Source organism: Sceloporus undulatus, chromosome 5 (genome assembly GCF_019175285.1).
Source record: "Sceloporus undulatus isolate JIND9_A2432 ecotype Alabama chromosome 5, SceUnd_v1.1, whole genome shotgun sequence".
NCBI classification, from domain to species: Eukaryota; Metazoa; Chordata; class Lepidosauria; order Squamata; family Phrynosomatidae; genus Sceloporus; species Sceloporus undulatus.
In genome coordinates, this window is record NC_056526.1 from 147,709,290 (window position 1) to 147,729,589 (window position 20,300).

Below are 20,300 nucleotides of genomic sequence, written 5' to 3' on the forward strand. Positions count from 1 at the left end.
AATAGGAGATGACACACAATTGCAGAAGAAGGAATTCTATTTCTGATGGTACCTTAAGGCAACAAAGGAAGTGTAATGGCTACAACAACCCCATTTAATGAGCAGGTATGCAATATTAATTGCACTAAGTGTAACACATTGAACAAAATGTCTATTCATATTTTCATGATATCTGAAACTAAGAACATCTACATTTCAAAACATCTGTAGAGTAGTTAAGATGTATCTGTACTGCACCCAAAACATGTATACATTGAGTATATTTGTTCAGATGGTTATATGCAACTATTCTGTCTCCTGTGTTCTTATTAATTTCTATCACAGATGAAGCAATCTGACCTATAAGAGGCGGGGAGGGGAAAGCTGACAAATACTTTAGAAACTAAATAACAGCTTTTTTCCCACTGCCTGACGGGCTGATCCAGTTGTACTCAGCCTGTACCAAGACAAAGCTGTTTTCTCGTATCTTTCTGAAATGCATCATCTCCCCACTCTCTTGGAGTGCAATGACATTGCTGTCTGGTTCACTAAATGAGACTTCAGTTCGCTTGTGACAATACTGGGAATGGAGGCAGCGTAAAGTGATAGCCACTACCATACCAAAGACAGCTGAACATCCAAGGAGAACACCAAGTTGAGCTGCAACAAGCTGTGACTTTTTGTTTGGTCCTCCTCCTCCTCTTCCTTCTCCTGAAACAGCGGCTTCAGGAATTTTTGTTACCTTCAGGAGCCTGTTCCCAGAAATACCCTTTTTGCCCCTTTTCTCCTGCCCAGATGTTGTAACTTCTGCCTGAGGTAGGAATTTTGCTGATGCTTTTGGAGTCGTTGGCTGCTTCTCTGCCACCTGCATCAAAGCAGCTGACAAGGTTTGGTAGACATCTGCATCCTCTTCACTAGATAAATCCTTTGGTGTTTTCTCCATGTCTGACAGCAATGCAGAATCCCAAAGCTGGATCAACACTGAAGCTGTAATGGGTGGAGTAGACTTGCTTATACTTTCCTCAGATCTTCCAGGAGGCACCTTCTAAACAAAAGGAAAAATGCATATTGAGAACAGAAGCCATATCTTGCATGAGATTTACAGGTGTCTTTTAGTTGGACATCACTAGGCCAAATCTATTCTCAGTAGTGGGTATGGAACACTTCATCATCCATGGAAGATAATCACTAGCCAGCTGGAATTTATTATTTCCATGAAGCAATTATTTTTCATCACAACTGCATACCACTCCTTGAGAGCTACTGAAAGTGAACTCACAGAACAATACTGAATGCTATGGAGGAAAAAGCATAGGAGAACTAATTTTCTTGTGACACCAGCCAAGTAACCAGAGATCAGCACCTGGAATTGTCATTAACTCACAGGAATAATGGAAAGGTAATGCTACGTCCCCATATCTATTGCCTTCCTAGCCAAGTATTACAGTACACGGGAAGGGATGTCACAGAAGAATTCAGTTTATCTTGACTTCTTCAAATTCATGCAATAAAAACCTACACACACATCTTATACCATCACACCCAAAATGTAAACACCATGTCCACAATTACTTCACAATCTCCCCCCCCCCCATTCGTTGTTGTTATGTGCCTTCAAGTAGTTTCTGACTTACATGTCCCTATGACTTGTTCAGAAGGGGGTTGCCTTTGTCTGCCTCTGAGACTGAGAGAGTGTGACTTGCCCAAGGTCACTCAGTAGGTTTCCATGGCTGAGCCAGGATTCAAATCCTGGTCTCTAGAGGCATCGTGCAATGCTCAAATCACTACACTATGCTGGATCTCCGCATGCTTTTTATCATCTATCTTTGGCCTAATGAGAAAACCAGTAAAGTTTTGAAAGCTAGCCTGACGTATTTTGTACATTTTGGTTGGCCCAGTAAAGGTACAGAATGGATTTGTTGTTTCTTGTTATATAGTCAACATAGCTACCCTGACACAAGACTCTCTAGTTTAGTTCTGTGAAGAGCCTTCCCTACCATTGTGAGTTATGAGAAAGGAAATTAAAAATCCAATGTAGTGTATTGGTTAACTGGTGAGGCTGGATGAACCCAGTTCTAGTCCTTGCTCAGGCAAGAAATTCACCAGGTAAGTACTGGCCAGCCAATGAGTTTCTTTGTTGAGTCAGCCATTCCAGATTCATACCTAGAAAGGATTTTCATATTATTTCTAATTGGCTTTGTCTTTCAAACTCCCACTGTCATTCAAAATTCAGCAGTAACATATCATAAAATGGAAGGGCATGCTACTGTGGACAGCATGCTGTGATTTATCACTTATGTTGACTCTAGGTTGACGTTGAGAATATAAAATAACACTAGTATGCGAGAGGGAAACTAATTCATGTAATTGGCAGCATCCAATAAATGTCTTTAGCCCTCATACAGTCATCCTCCACACAGCAATTGCAATAGTCCTATAGTATCTGGGAAAGAATACTATTTCACCAGGTTATAGATCCATTTGCATTAAGATATGCAATGTTGAAGTTATAAATATGCAACATCTAAATTCTAGGCATGTAATAACTACAGTACATTGTTGCTGTTAGCTGCCATTGCATCAACCTCAACTCATGGCAACCCTGTGGATGAGACATCTCCAAGAGCCCCTGTCCTCCTCTTCTCTGCTCTGGGCTTGTAGGCTCAGGCTCATGCCCTCTCTCATTGAGTCCATCCCCCTAGCATGCAGTCTTCCTCTCTTTCTGCTGCCTTCCACCTTTTATTGTCTTTTCTAATGAGTCATTTTTCCTCATGATGTGGTCAAAATACAACCTTGATTTAATCATCTTTGCTTCCAGAGAGAGTTTAGGCTTGATCTGTTATTAAACCCATTTGTTTGACTTCTTGGCTGTCCATGGTATTTTCAGTGCTCTTCTCCAGCACATCTCAAATGAATTGATTTTCTTTTGTTCGGCTTTTTTTTTGGTACTGTCTGTCTCTTGCATCTGTACATGATGATGGGGAATGCAATGGCTTGGATGACTGTCACTTTAGTGTTCAGTTATGTCTTTACATTTTATGAACTTGTCCAGTTCTTTCATAACAGATCCTTCCAGTGCTAGTTTTCTTCTGATTTCTTGGCTGTAGTCTCTTTCTGATCAATATTTGAACCAAAGTATGGGAATTCTTTGACTATTTAAATTTTTCCACCATCAATGATGAGTTCATGGAAACCCACCGAGTAACTTTGGGTGAGTCACTGTCTCTCATTCCAAGAAAACTCTGTGATAGATTCACCTTAGGGTATATAAAAATGTATATAAACATGAAACAGTTCTAGATTTTAACAATAAAATAAATTAAAATAAATTAAACAGAATAAAACATATTAAAGTAACAATTAGGAGGTTAAAACCCCATAAAATGTTAAAAGAGATGAAATCGGCCTCGATTAAGAAACAGAGCCCTCCCTCCAGTCCATCTGCCTTGGTCCAGGCCTCAGAGGGAGAGACAAATGCTGGACCTGATCCCCTCTCCTCCTCACCATTCCCTTCTCCTTTTTGTGTCATGTTTTTTTAGATTGTAAGCCTGAGGGCAGGAAACCATCTATTATCTCCTCTGTTGTAAGCCGCCCGGATTCCCAGTGATTGGGCGGCATATAAATAAATCCTATTATTATTATTATTATTATTACTACTACTACTACTACTACTACTGTATATCTGAAAAATAAATTAGATCCCATGTTTTGACTTGGCATTCAAAAGAAACCAATGGTTTCAGCACCAATTGGACTGTCAAAGGTTTATAATGGGCTCTGGTCCTACTATTAGGTAGATGGGACAAGTGCTCCAAGTAGCAATGCTCAAAGGCAGCAGTAATCCCAATAATCTGCACTCAGATATGTCATCACTAGTACCTGTAATGAAGTATGGTCTAGTTAACAATCCAGTCTGCATGTATATATGGAAAATATATCTTGGGATAGCACTGTTATAAAAATACTAAACAACATTCTCTTTTCTATAAAATACCTCTGGAAAATCAAATGCCAACAAACTTTTAAGTCTCTTCATAATAAAGTACCACAAACTCAATGCAAAGATTCACTTTAGTTTTAACTAGAATTTCAGAGCATCTACTGCCCTCTAACTGCAGTAAGTGAGAACAGTACTCATGCCTCAAGATACTGAAAAAGGCACATATAAAATGACTGGCCTCAAAATCACTATTTGAAAATCAAGTGTGGATTAGCTTGCCTTCTACCTATCCAACCGACCATCAAGAATGCTACAGTTCTGTGCCTACATAGCTTTGCTCAGAGCTCAGTGAAGTTTTCTTGAGATCACTTCAGTGTTTTAGCTTTACTCTGTATTATGAGTGGGACTCATTTTGCCTTCCAGGTGGTGCAGAACAGCAAATCCCAGCCACCCTTTTTGAACACAGCCAGTAGTGAGAAATGCTCGGAGTTGCAGTCCAGCATTATCTTCAAAGCTCCATGATTTACACCACTGCACGGCATTCAGAAATTTTAGAAGGAGAAAGTCAACATATATGCTTCTTTCTGATCTGTCACTATGTTTGAAAGCCACTATAATGGGGAGAGAATTCTTTGCTTCAGAGTCTAACTAATTTTAAAGCTAGCCAGGTTGTAGCTAATTAAACACAGCAATTTTTTGCATGCCATGCTTTCCAAGAGATATTAAATTAACTTGGGTGCAGTCTACATGTGTCAAAATATATCCAACAGGTTCCCAAAAGGATATAACAAAACAAACTAAAATAATATGCTTGGTTGGCCTGAGGGGGGTCAAATTTTCAAGTAGCAAAGAATTGTGTTTTCATCAAGTAGAAGCATGAATTCTCTTTAACGCAAAAGATTTCTATCCTGGGGCCAACAGCCATAACATTCATTTAAACCAAGGCTGGGAAAAGTATAGCCCACTCTCTTGGGAACTTCAAGAGCAGCAATGCACCTTTTAAATAGATTGCAGCCCCCTCCTACAGTTAACATAAAAATAATTGATTTTTCAAAAACTGTAGTGGACTTCCATCCATATCAAAGGTTGTCTCCTTTATAAATTTTGGGCAGTCCTTGTGGCCCGCACGGTTGCCCATTCCTGCTTTAACCAAATGTTCCACATAAAAAGCTGTATATTCCCTACATAGACCATCCAGCATGTCTGAAATTTGAGGCCAAGTCTGTGTATGCCTCCCAATCGGCAAGAGAAGAAAATGAAGTTCTATATTGTTTTAAAGCCCACACCATTGCATTGTTATAGTTCAATTAGTTCAGTGACATTTGTATTGCAGTGGTTACTTGTGATTCTTTCATTACTCTCTTACAGAGCTAGTCATTACCAGTCATTACTCTAATAATAAGCAGTAAAACAGCTTATAGGTCACTGGAATTTGATCTTGATACGAGGATGTATTTATAGCTATATGATGTTATATGTGCAGTTTACCTATGGTCCTTTCACGCTATACAATTATAGCACTATGGTACCATTTTAATTGCCTTGGTTCCATCCTAAGGAATCCTAGGATTTGCAGTTTTGGGCAGGTTTAGAATTCTCATCCAAGGAGCTCTAGTGCCTTGTCGTTGTTGTTCACTGCCTTCATGCTGACTCTGACCATGGTGATCCAATAATAAGAGACCTCCAAGTAACCCTATCCTCAACTGCCCTGCTCATCCCTCATAAATTCATGGCTATGGCTTCTCTGATTCAGTCTATCAATCTGGTATGCAGGCTTTCTCTTTTCCTATTGATCTCAACTTTGCCAAGCATTATTATCTTCTGTAGTGAGCCCTTTCTTCTCACAATATGATCAAAGTACAACAACTGCAGTTTAGTCATCTTTGCTTCTAGGCCTGATTTGCTCTAGGGCCCATTTATTGGTTTGTTTGTTTTTCAGCAGTCCACAGTAAGCTCAGAACTCTTCTCTAGCTCCACATCCCAAATGTGTTAATGTTTCACCAAACAACAAACCCTGGCAGTTAAAGTGGAATCATAGTGCTATAATTATATAGTGTGAAACAACAAACAAACCCAGGCAGTTAAAGTAGAATCATGGTGCTATAATTATACAGTATAGTGTCAAATGATCCTATGTATTGGGTCACTGTAGCTATTCTTATTGCACTTTAAAATGTGCTAAATGTGATGATGCTAAAGCATGGTATCACTTCAAATACCGTAAATATTTTTTATCTTTATCATATTAGGCATCTAGCATGATCTAAAATGCATGATGGCATTCCAGAGAAGTTACTTTTATGTTGTAAAACAAAACAAACGTGCTCCTCTATTGCTTACCTCCATGCCTTCCTTACATGTCAAGCACAGTAGTGACGTGGAAACAGCTGAAATATTTTCTGTCCTAAAATGTTGAGAAAAATGTAAGTTAACTCTTTGCCATAAAAATACATTCATTTTGAATTCAGCATAGCCATTCCTAGCTGCCACTGGAAATTTCTACAAGGTTTACTCAAGTTCCATCACAAGTGAATGTAGGAGGAAAGTTCCCACTGCAAGACAGTCCAAAATGTGCATTTGTACACTTGTTCTCTGCATTATGACAATTGTAAATACTGTATGCTACTCTTTCAGCCTTTTCTAGTAATCGTGAGCTATGTGTAGGGCCAAATTTACCATTAGGAAGAGTGAGGCAGCTGAATCCAGGAGAAGATTTTGAGTGTCATAAAAAGAAAACACATTTGTTACTTAATCTTTGTTTAGAGTTTTTAATACATTTTAAAATTCAATGCATAATTGTTTTAACTTTGAAAATTGTTTAATTGTTTTTAAATTGTTATATTTATATCTTTTAATGCTTTTGTATTGTTTTAAATTGTTTTGCTTTAAATTTGCTGTGCATGACCTTGAGTCCCTATATTGGGAGAAAGGCAGGATATAAGAAAATAAAATAATTTAAAAAATAATTAAAAATAATCTGTGGATAAACTATTTTATTGTTAGGGAGAAGGGAGATGTACTTGTGGGATTTTCTGTCTCATGTGCCAGAGTAATTTGACTGGATTTGGGTATAATGCATCTTCAACTGAATATGTGGCAGCCTTATTTGCTACTCTGCTTCAGGCAGCAAAACGTCTAAGGCCAGTCCTAAGTATGCTAATACAGAATTTTTAAAAAACATTAAAATCTGATTTTAAAATCAGAATAATGTGAAAATACCTTAAATATTGGAAGGCAATGCCCTTTTAATGCCTCATTGTTATATTTTGAGATGGACAGATAACCTTCTTTTCTTTTGATAAGATATCTTGGCTACGTTTGTTCTAAATTTGAGGTTATGAGTGATGTACAATTTCCTTAATTATCAGGAGTTATCTGAGAATTTCAAACCACTTTGAGGACAGATGCACAGATTTTTGCAGTAATCAAGATGTCTCTTAGTACTAACCTTCAGTTCTTTCAGTCACAATTTTGACACCTTCATGAATCAGTGAGTGAACGAGGCCTTCACAGCTCACCCACACATCTTTATAAATATAATGTATTCACAACATTTTAAAAAGGAGATTTTTATCATTCCCAAAGAACACTGCTACTCAGCAAGTAGCTTTTCAGAACACCTAAGCAAAACATGATTTTATGTCAAATGCAGGGATCGTAATGAGACTATTAGCTATCTGAAGAGTACTTTCACAAGCCACAGGCACTTCTTGTTTTGGGCCTAATTATACACAATGCTAATTATGTAATTAGCAATCCCAGTCTTGCTTTTAAAAAATTGACTACCAGGTATAGGAGATGTTGGAAGGGGTGTTTGGTCTTTTTTTCTCCAGCCCCAATCTCAAATTTAAAAAGACATTGCCACCTTCAGCATCAGATGCAATTGCCACCTCATGGTAGCCATTTCAAATTAACTGGATGTAATGAGTTCTGAAGGCACCAGCTATTCACAGGAATGTCTCAGAATCATATGAAGATAAAGCACATGGCTGACTTGTTCAGGGATCTGCTATTTTGCTGTCAAACAGAAGCCATTTCAGGTAACTTTGAGGTGGCATTGATTTTGTGTTTAGCATAGAAACTGGAGTAATGGAATTCTTAAGATTGTTTTATTGCAGCACCCAGCATTATTCATCACTTGCTAGGGTTGCTGGGACTTGTAGTCCAAGAACTGGAGGGCCACATAATTTCCACCCCTACTTTTGCCAATAGCCCTATGCTTGAACAGTATCCTAGATATTTGAAAGTGCTGTGCTACAACTAATCTGATATTAAAACTGACAACACATCCCTATACATCTACTCAAATCCCAACTGAGTTCCATGGGTATACATGTATAGTATGATACACATGAAATATTTATACACTTAAAACATAAACAGGTATAAGAGAGAAACCTCAGGATATAGCACATGGACTCCCATAGGACCCTGTCATGTTTGGCAAATCCAATATTCCTAAATCTTTGTGAAAGTACTGTATGTACAACATGACATTCCATGCCAACTCAGTACCCATTATATGAGCTGTGGCTGGAGGAATAATCTTGTGCAATGAAGCTAAGATCCTGGAACTGAAGTGATGACTCCAGCATGAGATCACCATCTGTGCCACTTCCATTAGTCTGTCTTTCTCCACTGTGACTGATAGCTTCTGAAGTGGCTGGGTCTGCAAGGAACTCGGATAGAAACTTTTCATTGTCAGAGGGCTCAGAGACTTGTCGTCTGTTGTAAGCTGAATCCAAAATCAATGTTGCTGCAATCCAAATGGGGCTGCTAGGTATAAATGTTGACAACTGAGTGTCAAGTATAACACTTTCTAGAAGAGAAAAAACAAATGTTAAAAGCCTGACACCGGGGTATATTTAAAAACACTAAACATGTATATTTTACATAAAACTTGTACTGTATTGTGCAAATCATTATTGTATGTATTAGGAGTATATATAAATGGGCTTACTGGATCAGACAAAAATATAAAGTCCTAAGTCAGCCAATGTCTCTACAGAAGCTCGCAACCAGAGGAAGACCATAATAATATTCAAATCATGCCATCGCTTTAAGGAATTTGATTCCACATTTCATTGGACCAAGTTACATTTTAGGAGTATGGCATCAAGTCTTATACCATCAGCAGACTTGTCCATCTGGATCAGTACTGTCTAACATCAGCCTTCCTCAACCTGGAATCTTTCAGATTTGTTGGACTACAACGCTCAACATCTTCATGTTGACTAGGGCTAATGTGTTAGTCCAAACAAATCTAGAGGACAGCTAATCTCCCTGATGGGCAGTAACTCTGCAGAACTTCAGTCAGAAGTCCTTCCCAGGTCTACCAGGAAATGTTGAAATCCTTCAGCCTTCTACAAAAACAAACAAACCATACTCTCTCATTGACATGGGACCACTCCATACTGTAACCTTCAAAGGTAAACAGATTGGTTGCCAATGAAACAGTGAAAACTTGGTTCAGATATTTATTTAAAGTAGGGGCAGGCAGCTTCTAGTATCAGGAAATAGACTAGCATGTCTTGACTCCATCCTATTTACCTCTGTCATATGACCAAATTTATGGTAGCCATAGCAGCAACCAAACACTCTCCCCTCCAATTTGTTAAATTACATTTCAGGGAAAAATCTAGGAGTACAATTCATTTATAAAATATAGCATATACTTCACTCACATCTTGTTCTAAAGAGGAATTTGTGTAGTTTTGCTCACAACACTAGCCAGGATTCAGTCAAAATGTTTTGGTCCCCATCTAGCCTATTACTGGGTCCAGCAACTAGTTTAGAACTTGTGTTGCTGCACCTGATTCACCAGTATCTTCTCTGCACCTGTAGCAGAGAAGTAAGAGCTGGCAGGTACCATAAGAACATCAGATCAGAACTAATTCAGCGCTACAAGAAAGAAAGCATTTCTATTTCCCCGATTCTGCCCATACAGCTGGAAGAAGACTCATATAAATTTCATCCATAAGGACATCTGACAAGTCCAGAAGTTGTTTCAAGCATATGTGTCTCAAGAGTAGGTGATCTAAGGCAAAGCTGCAAGCTACCCAAAATTAATGAGTAAAAACAAAGGGCATGATCTAGTAATGTTACAATCTTTCACTCTAAAATAGAGTGTGAATGGAATCCTAAGGCAGCAGTATCAAGTATATTTACTAGGGACTAATGTGGAAGTCTTGCAGCTAATTTAAGTCAGAGCTTGGGAAAATTACTTTTTGGATCACATCTTCCAGAATCCCGCTGCCAGCATGGTCACTTGTTTTTGGATGGTTATCTAACTCTCTTCTATCAGAGTTCAGGCATGGATTTAGGATTTGACCCTGCTGAATTATCATTTACAAGAGAAAGACTGGCCATGAGACTCTGAAAAGTGTAGTCCATCAAAGCAAGTTTTCCAGGTTCTATTATATACACATCTGATGGGGACAAATAGGTTTAGGAAGGAGCCCTACCTTTGACTGCAGTAAATGGTGCTTTTAGATCACTAGGCTCTTGAGGAGACACAGACTTTATAGCAGTAGAGGTTGTCCTATTTCCAGTAGTAGTTTTGTTTTGTGTTTGTTGTGATACAGTGGAAGATTCAATCCGTGCCCAGTAAACAAAGTACGACTGGACGACTGATAAACTATTTTTTAAAATAATAAAAAAGGATATGCAGCAAGGGTTTAGTCATTCTGTACCATTAATAAATCATCAGAACATTTGGTTAAATCAAAGGGAATTTTTAAAAATCTACAAACAGAATTAGTGCAAAGGACATTAAAGGATTAGCCCATAACATTTTTTTAAATTTTGAAATTGCAACCAATAAACAGCAGAAGCCTTAGCAAAAAAATGTAAGTAAAGTCACAGTTGGAGCTAAACAAAACACAATTTGGAGAGTGTGCTCTTTAAATTTAATCAGCTTTTTAAAAATTAATTTTTTACATTTGACAAAAATAGTTGTATTTAAAAAGCTCTGGGTAGGATTATAAGCCATGGTTAAAAACAAAAAGCAAACAGAATCTGTATCTAATTTGTGATTGAGAACAAGTATATATGCTTACACTTAATGTAATTTGTCTGACCGGCTTTAAGTACAACTATTTAAGGCTTCTTTTTTTAAAAAAATTAACCATTATGTTAGATCCCAGGTTTTTATCCCATCATCCATGGGCCCTTTGGGAATCCATGGACAGATTTCTGAGAGTCTGAGAATGGACTACAAAACTTTAATTTTTCCTATTTTTTTCATGTTACATTTTTTTCTGTCACACTGAATTTTAAAGTGAAATCGTAGTCTTTTCAAGTATTCATTGTCATTCTTTTGTTCAAATCTAGGCTCTATGAAGGAAATACACTTCTGATGCAATAAAACAAATTCTATAAGAAAGTTTGTGTGTATATTTGCCTGGGTACTTTTCTGTGCAAAGTGATTCATAGATTTCATCATGTTCTCAAAGGTATCAGCAAGATATGCCCAAAGTTAAGAACCACTGTGTTAGACAGTGCTTTCCCCAAACAACATGCATTTATCCTGTTCTTTTCAGTAGTTGCTGGCTTACGGCAACCCTAAGCCAATCCTATCATAGGCTTTTCTTTGCAAGATTTGTCCAGAGGGGGTTTGCGTTTGCCTTCCTCTGAGGCTCAGAGGATGTGACTTGCCTAAGGCCAGTGGATTTCCATGGCTGAGCAGGGAAGAACCCTTGTCTCCCAGAGTCCTAGTCCAATATTCAAACCACTACTCCACACCGGCTCTTAAAAGGCAATCACTTCCAAGCGTGTGTTCTCATCCTAGGCAACTCTCCAAGAAATACAGAACACAGAACAATTGCTGTTGTTATGTGCCTTCAGGTCAACTCTGACTTATGGCAAACTTTTTCTTGGCAAGATTTATTCAGAGGACATTTGCCATTCCTTTTCTCTGAGGCTGAGGGAGAGGTTTCCATGGCTGAGTGAGAACTCGAATCCTATTCCACACTGGCTCTAATGTGTTTTTTAAAATCTAATTATATACAATATGTAAGTAACAGTAACCAAATTCTTGTCCCTGGCCACTTAAGACACTGAATGTCCATAGTAGTATCTTACATGTGTATACTTTACAGTTTGGCCAAGATTATAAAATATTCCATATACCAGGGGTGACTACTTAGTACAAGGAGTACCAATTCAGGAAGGAGATGAATACACATGGAAATAACCTCTCTCACTGGCCACAGCACCATCAATTGAAGCATTCTGTCAGCGATAGATATAAATCGATAATGCTGCTTTGTAGAACAGTAGCTTGTTATAATTCTGCCTCCTGAGATAACAATAGGCATTTCCCCCTTCTGGCATGGCTTCTGTGTTTTTAACTACTGCATGAAGAGTTACGTTGAAACAATAAAGCTACTCATGTCATTTGATTAACATGCTAGGAAACAAAGAAAAAACTGAACTAAAACTTCAGGGGGAGGTTTCATGACAGCCTGTTAGTTTCTTTCAAAACTCCAGCTTACTCAGTGCTTTCTGGTGGCTTCTATGTCAATGGAGCAGTGAATCCATGCCAGGTTTTAGTTGACATCTAAAGGCACTATTTAAGGTGATGAACTCCATACCTCCAAATAGATTTGGGCACTCCTTCAAGCATATTCAAAATCTGGGGTGAATTCAATGCCCCACTGACATGAGATCCACAGGCCACGACTTGGCTTACAATATAGGCCGAATGCATTGTATCATAGGCTGCTTGCTAAAAGCAGTCTTAGTATTCCATAGGCTTAATGTTTTAGGATGTGTTTTTAAGACCAAAGCTTACCATGTTTACACAGTCAAAACAGAATGCTGTCACAGATTTTGAGGTACCACTTTATCAAGTGGACCAATGCCACAATCCAAGCTTCGTCTCAGTTTGTTTTCCCCAAATGCTTACTTAATTTACAGGTTTGAAATAAATCATTACAATAACAGTTTCATACTCTGCCTGAGTGAACCAAAAACCCACCCAAACAAAACTTTAGTCTGCAGGAGTTTGATTTCAGTTCTGAAATAAAATAAAAATAAAATAAAATAATTAAATGTCAGGCTTTGGGCATTTGAAATGGGACACTGTGGGAGTGCTGTTTAGCCACTGTAAAATAGCTCCTGGAAACAAATTTCCATCACCTTACTTGACTGATTTATTTATTATTTAAAGTTCATTCAACTGCTAGCACATGGGATTTTAATCACTTATTCAAACTTTCCCACTATTGTGTAATTCCCCATCATTTTCTTTTTTTCTTTGAATAATTGTGTTCCTGCAGGAAATTTTAAAAACAAAACAAATTCAATTGTTTTGCATAGGGAAATCAATCAGGCGTAATAATAATGAGGAATTATTATTATTATTATTATTATTATTATTATTATTATTATTTCGAACAAATAAGTATGTTAGTCTATTTCTGTATAAAAAGGAAAGGAAAAGATAAACATATTCTGGTGACTCTTTTAAGCCTGGAGTGTGGCTATAGTCCATGATAGCGTACGCTGAAATAAATTTGTGTCAAAGGTGCTGTAAGACTACATTTCATAATCAGTTTCTTTTCAGTGACTTATCCAAATGGGTGACAGTGTTGAGATCTTCAAAACAAGTCAGCAGCTTGGAGCCGGGAGGAATGTACATCATCGTCACCATCAACAACAACAACAGCTACTACTATGTGACAGGACATGCATATAATCAGCTATCAAGAACTGATACTGGAAGATAAGCAAAATCCAAGAGCTATTGGAACAACAGAACAATAATTGGACAGAACTTTAAGAAGCATCTCACCCATAATTTGCAATGACACAGGCCCACAGCTTGCTAATTAGGAATTAATTTCAGACATGTGAAAGTTTCCTAGACTGCATCTGCACTGCAGAAATGATCCCATTTGACACCACTGTAAATGCTATGGAATTCTGGGAACTGTGAGACATTTAGCCTTCTTTGTCAGAGATCTTTAGCGCTACAATTACAGTTCCTAGAATTTCATAGCACGGAGCCATCGCAGTTAATGTGGTGTCAAACTGGATTGTTGGAGTTTTTTTTTTGCAGTGAGGATGCAGCCCTAATAGATCAATATGTTGAAGCCTGTGTCCAATCTGTACAAAGAAAAAATTTCCAAATTATGTTTTCTGTGTTAAGAAGTCAAAGAAACTCACAACCTGTTTCAAACTGAATACTACAAAGAAAAAGTTAATTAATTTCCATGGGTTGCCCCTCTGAAAGACTTCTTTCAAAGGAAATTTGATTACATGATTAGTAATCAAAAACATCTTACAAGAATCTGATATCTCCAATAGGCTGATTCGGTGCTTTCCACACAAACGATAAATTTCTTTTCAGTGACTTGTCCGAATGAGTGACAGTGTCGCCATCTTCAAAACAAGTCAGCAACTTGGAGCCAGGAGGAATGTACACAAAAGTGCCAGCAATTTGATCATTCAGTACTCTGCGAGCCTGAAGCATAAAGCCCATAAAATCACGCGTGCTCCTAACTGTGACTGGAGACAAAGAGGAAATCACAAAAGAAATTTTAGCATTTGCATTTGGGAACTAAGCATGTACATTCTGCCATGGGATACGGTTTTCATATATTTATATACTGGGGTAGGAACTGTGTGGCCCTCCAGGTATTGTTGAACTGCAGTTCCCATCATGTCTTACCATTGGCTGTACTCACAAAGAAAGCTGGTAGTTGTAATTCAATAACACCTGGAGGGCCACAGAATTCCCTCCTGTTAAATACATGCAATTGCCATTGGTCAACATTTTATGCAGAACCTGAGTTAAGATGACGGGAAAGGGAATCATCAAAAGATTCTTAAGCCCTTGGATTCTGGACCTGTTTTGAGCTATCCTCCTCCTAATTTTTAGCCAATATTTTCTTTCTCTTTTACTTGTCCACCATTTCCAGTAGTTAGCCATTGTTTTAACTGTATTTGCCTTTAACTTATATTGTCAGCTGCCTTGGGTCCCATACTGGGAGAAAGGTGGGATATAAGTTAAAGCTAATCAATCAGTCTTCAATATATGCATCAACACCATCTATAATGTTCTTAATGGAGAGTCCTAGTCCCATTTTACCTCTTACAAGATACTTATTCTATGGGGTTAGATATTGTTAATACAAAACACCTTTGCTATGTGTAGAATTTTAACTCAAGAGAAAGGAATCCCTACAGATGATATGAGGCCAATAATACCAATCCACAACTAGTACAATAGGTCAAAAGCCCAAAACAAAAACTGAAAATATATATGCAAGTCCACGATCTCATCCACAGACTGTGCATCATGCTAGAAATCTTGTATTTATGTAGCATGTTATCAAATAATTCAGCACTTATGAAACAGGCAACTTTTTCTACAGTTTTAGAAGAGAGAGTGGAGAAAACGGTTGAGTATCCCTTATCTGGAATCCCAAAATCTGAAATACTCCAAAATCCATAATTATCCATATTAGTGCTTTGTGATGGTTCAGTGTACACAAACTTTGCTTGATGGACAAAATTATTAAAAAATATTGTTTATAAAATTTACTTTCAGGCTATGTGTATAAGGTGTATATGAAACATATATGAACTTCGTGTATAGGCTTGGGTCCCATCTCCAAAGTATCTCATTATGTACATGCAAACATTTCAAAATTCAAGAAATAAAAAAAAAATATCCAAAATTGTACTGGTCCCAAACATTTCGGATAAGGGATACTCAACCTATAGTCATTTTTTCTCATTACTTCTATTGATTTTAGTCAAACTAGGATGAGCCAAAGATTACTGTGATGTCATGGACTTTTTATGGAGCATGTTGTATTATGCATTATCCATTATGTATGGTAATAAGGTAAGGACCTGGCAGAAGGAAAGTGAGAAAATGAATGTTGGCAGTGAGAGGTGATTGGTGATGTCTGTGAGGATTTGAATATGGTTAGGAAATGACAGCTAGTATAGTTAAACAGAGAGCTGTAGTGTGGTGAATGGGTGAGAATTAGGGTTGAGAATGTCAGTTAGTCAGGATAAAGAATTAATGAGTGGGGCTTAAGGCTATGAATTAGCTAGGAGATGAGTGTGAGAGACACGTTTTAAATACATTGAATATTCTTTTTTGTTATGTTCAACTTTTATAAATGCAGCAGTGTGTGTGTGTGTGGGGGGGAGCCCTAACTCTTAGCGAATGTAGTGACATTTGTGGAAGTCCTCATGTTTGGTGGCAGTGGATGTTCAGAAATTCACATCCGGTGGGAGAGTAGTGGGATAAAGGGGCAAACACCTCACAATTACATACTGGGATCCAAAGGCAGTAACAGCTGGGTAGGCTGGGTCAACCTTTTGAAATAACTAAATACGCTGGGGCTGCCTGCTCCATGCCCCATGGAGATAATTTATCTCTTTGTCTGAAAAGAAGTTTAAAGAATGCAGAGCTCTTGGTAACATTTAAAGATAATGGCAATGTTTTCCCTATAGTATGTCAAAAAGTACTTGAGAATGAGAGGTCGTCCCATTTACCATCTCCGTAATCCATACTATCATGCTATAAAGTAGGGTAAGACTGCTATCCTCACACTCAGAGCATAGAAAAGTTACAGCTCCCAGAATGCCCAGCCCCATGCTGAAGTAGTTCTTACAAATATGACTGTCAGAACAGTCAGTGGCAGATAAACATTTATTTCTGCTGAATAGCAGGAAACACCTCTACTATATTTTGCAACAGGATTAGTGCTTTAAAAAAAAATCCCACAAGCAACTCAGGGTGGCAAAATACCAAGTTCAAGATCATGCCAGGCTAATCCTACACAGCGCTGGTGTTGGGGACTTGAAGAAGAGATTGCTGCATAAATACTCTCACACAGGCACACACCATTTGCAGCTCCTATTCTTGTTTAAGAAAAAAATAATCTAACTAGATAATACATTATAAAAGGAACATGTGTAGGGCCCTCATCCACTCTTTTCACCACAAGCATAGTGAATGAGGTGGAAGTGAGACTTGCACTCACTGTGCCTGTCTCCATGCAAAGTGGACCTGCTTCCTACATCCATAGATCAGCACACCTGGAAATGACATGGATGTTCTCCATATGTTCAGCAATGCTGCACAAATGGAGTCCCTGATTGCATGAAAAGTATACGTGCCTAGGGCTCATTATATTTGGGTTTCCTGTGTGAGATGTGGCCATCAGAAGGAGGCAGAGACATAATTCGGTTTCCCCCTGCATGTGTTCCCTACCAGCATGGAGAGGAAATGAGTCACTAGGCCTGCTGCTTTTGTTGAGCAGGAAACATGAAATTCAAGCCTCATTGGTTAGAAGAGAAAACAGTTGACTGTGCCACCTCATCAAAAACTGTGGGCCCTGGCTTCTAACTTTAAAGAAAGAAAACATTTGTATTAGTACCTTCCAGTCTTTGTTCATCCAGGGAACTAACCATTCAATAAAGCTAACAGTTATGCTTCTTATAAATTTGCTTATAAAGTCTCTAAAAATGGAAAATAAAATGCAGTCTTAAGTGTGTTACAGGAGGAATTAGCTAGCATATAGTATTGCTTTGTGTAAAATAAAGGTTTCTCGCACACAGCAGATGGACTGATGCCAATTACCTTTATGTAATCCTGTATGAAACTGGCCTAAATACCCTAAGGGCACCAGATCCTCTCTCATCTTGGAAGCTAAGCAGAGTCACCCCGATCAGAACTTGGATGGGAGACTGCCAATAAATACCAGGTGCTGTAGGCTATATTTCAGAGGAAGGAACTGACGAAACCACCTTTGAGTATTCCTTGCCTAAGAAAACCCTATAAAATTCATGGGCCATCATAAGTCGACAGGCGATTTCAAAGCACATAAACCCACAACCCTGTATGGAGCTGTATCTGAGAAATCTAGGGAAGATTAACTATCACATGAATTTTATAGAGGAAATTGTATTTTAAATCAGGGAAGGCAAAATGCAGGACACCCAGAGAAACTCCCAAGCTCCTCAAGACCCCAACCCCACTCCTCACGGCTCACTTCTGCTTTTAAGAAATCCAAATACGGGTCTAGCATAGGCTTCTGGGAGCCTGAAATAAATTTTATATGGACAGTCAATACCACTGGAGGCATCTGGGAGCAAAATTCACTATATTTAGGCCTCCCAATTTTCTTCCCAATGTATGTATTGGGGGACAGGACAAATTCCAGGTCTGAGGGAGGACATAACTCTGGGGCCTCAGAGATTGTCCACTCAATCATAAATAGCACATTTTTACAACCTGAAAACTCAGAATTTTAAGGCATCTTTCCTGTAAGAATTACCCCAACCAATTTCAATTAGCATTACAAATTTCCTCTTGCTGGAACAGCCTTTTACTTTTTCCTCTCTCTCTCTCTCTCACTCTCTCTCTCTCTTTCTTTTTGGATTTAATTCTTCTGTAAATTCCATTAATTTTGTCCTCCAACATTTAGAAAGTAAGGAAACTTTGAGAAACAAAGGCTATTCTCCACAGCCAAAAGCATCTGAGAAATGTGTTCCTGATAAAGTAAGATCATTAAAAAAAAAACTGGAAAGAATTTGATGCACTGTAGTTTTTTGTGGGTTTTTTGGGCTATGTGGCCATGTTCTAGAAGAGTTTCTTCCTGATGTTTCACCAGCATCTGTGGCTGGCATCTTCAGAGAATGCTTGCCTGGAAAGGAGTTGGGTATATATATATTGTGTGACCTAGAAAGGCAGGAGTGATTTGCATGTGTCACAGGTCACCCAATATATATCACAACTCCGTTCCAGGCAAGCATTCTCTGAAGATGCCAGCCACAGATGCTGGCGAAACATCAGGAAGAAACTCTTCTAAAACATGGCCACAGCTCAAAAAACCCGCAAAAAACTATGGAAAGCCTTCGACTTCAAATTTGATGCACTGTATACAATAGCTTTAGGGAAGACAGGTCTTAAAGTACATATATACATCCTTCTGATTTTTTCCCCTAAAAATATAACAATTGGCTGTTATTTCTTACCTGGTACTTTATCACCTGGAAAAAAAGACATATTGGTATGGATGGTAATATAGTTATTTTTTGGATTCTGAAGGTGAGCTCTGATATGTTTGGGCCTCATGTCTGTACATGCTGAAAGACTGGCACCATGGGAAAATCCTGCAGTGTATGAAACCAAGCACAGGATCGTAAATGCCCACACAAGAAGAAGTGCCTGGACTTTCATCTCATCCTCTGTCTGTCGCAGGAGAAAAAAGACATTTAGACTGGAAGTACACTAATAATCTCTGTAAAAATATAACATCAGTGACATCAGTGACACTTTTGAATTCCAGATTTAGTTGAAGCCATGGTTTTCAAATAGTTTGGACTACTAAAAAAGTAGGCATGGAGCTCTGCCTTGGTTTGTCCATAAAATAAAACATTTTGAGAACAATGCAGGCTTTGACTTATCCTGGATTTTTTTAAACCAGCCAACCTGGCAGGGCTGTGACCTAAAATGCTGTGCCAATACACTTCTAGCTCACAACAATCAGGCCGTTGCTGACACTACAGCTGTGCTGCAAAATGCAACCCAGCAGTGAGCAACATCAGTATTGTCTAGGGACCTTTTCCAGATAATGTTTAAAATAAGGAGATGAACAGGGGCAATTTTGGTTTTTTGTACATAGCTCAGAAAATGTTGCAATGGCTAACAGGTCCTTTGTAAGGAAAACATATTCCTTATTCCAGTATTCACGCTATTCCTCCTTGTCCCCCTTACAATTACAGTTTGCCATAGGAGGATAGCCATGACCATAGTCTTTTACAGCCACCACTCCATCATATGTCTTTAGACCAGTGGTTCTCAAACTTCCTAATGCCATGACCCTTTAATACAGTTCCTCATGTTGTGGTGACCCCCAACAATACTTCGGTTCCTAAGACCATCGGAAATATGTGTTTTCTGATGGTCTTAGGCGACCCCTGTGAAAAGGTCATTCGACCCCCAAAGGGGTCATGACCCACAGGTTGAGAACCACTACTCTAGATAATCACAGCCATTTGCAGCATGAATTATACCATCTTACAGCTCCTTAAATTCATACACAAGAATGCTGCTGTGGACCCAATGAAGTCCTGCTGATACTGATGTTGTTAGTACTTGTAAAGCTGCTTGGTCAAATGCCACTAAACAGTGAGGTCTCCCTTCTCAGCTTTAAGCAGAAAGTAGATGGACAAGGGTTGATGTTTAATTCAAATGATTCCTGCAGATATTTACTATTAAAGAGAAAATTAAAGCAATATAAAAGCCCATTGTCCAAAGCCAAGGCCCTAAATTAGCAGAATGTATTTTTTTAAATACATTCCTCAGAATCCTTTAGTCAACATGATCTTTGGTTATGCTGCCTGGGGA

General features: G+C 38.4%; 1 protein-coding gene across 1 annotated transcript; it reads right to left on the bottom strand.

The window, feature by feature from the left end:
• Nucleotides 1–68: 68 nt before the first annotated feature.
• Nucleotides 69–19,130, bottom strand: REELD1 (reeler domain containing 1). Its single transcript, XM_042467560.1, has 6 exons — nt 18,926–19,130; nt 14,209–14,431; nt 10,384–10,556; nt 8,435–8,738; nt 6,260–6,323; nt 69–1,024 (listed from the first exon to the last, which is right to left on the bottom strand). Exons 1-6 carry the CDS (start codon nt 19,128–19,130, stop codon nt 383–385), a joined length of 1,611 nt encoding a protein of 536 aa, XP_042323494.1. The 3' UTR covers nt 69–382.
• Between the last annotated feature and the right edge of the window lie 1,170 nt (nt 19,131–20,300).

Coding starts and splice junctions, on each gene's coding strand:
- REELD1 (XM_042467560.1), bottom strand. CDS start 19,130: ATGAAAGTCCAGGCACTTCTTCTTGTGTGGGCATTTACGATCCTGTGC. Junction 8,739..10,383: donor ACCATTTACTGCAGTCAAAG/GTAGGGCTCCTT, acceptor TTTCTCTTCTAG/AAAGTGTTATACTTGACACT. Junction 1,025..6,259: donor CATGTAAGGAAGGCATGGAG/GTAAGCAATAGA, acceptor CCTTTTGTTTAG/AAGGTGCCTCCTGGAAGATC.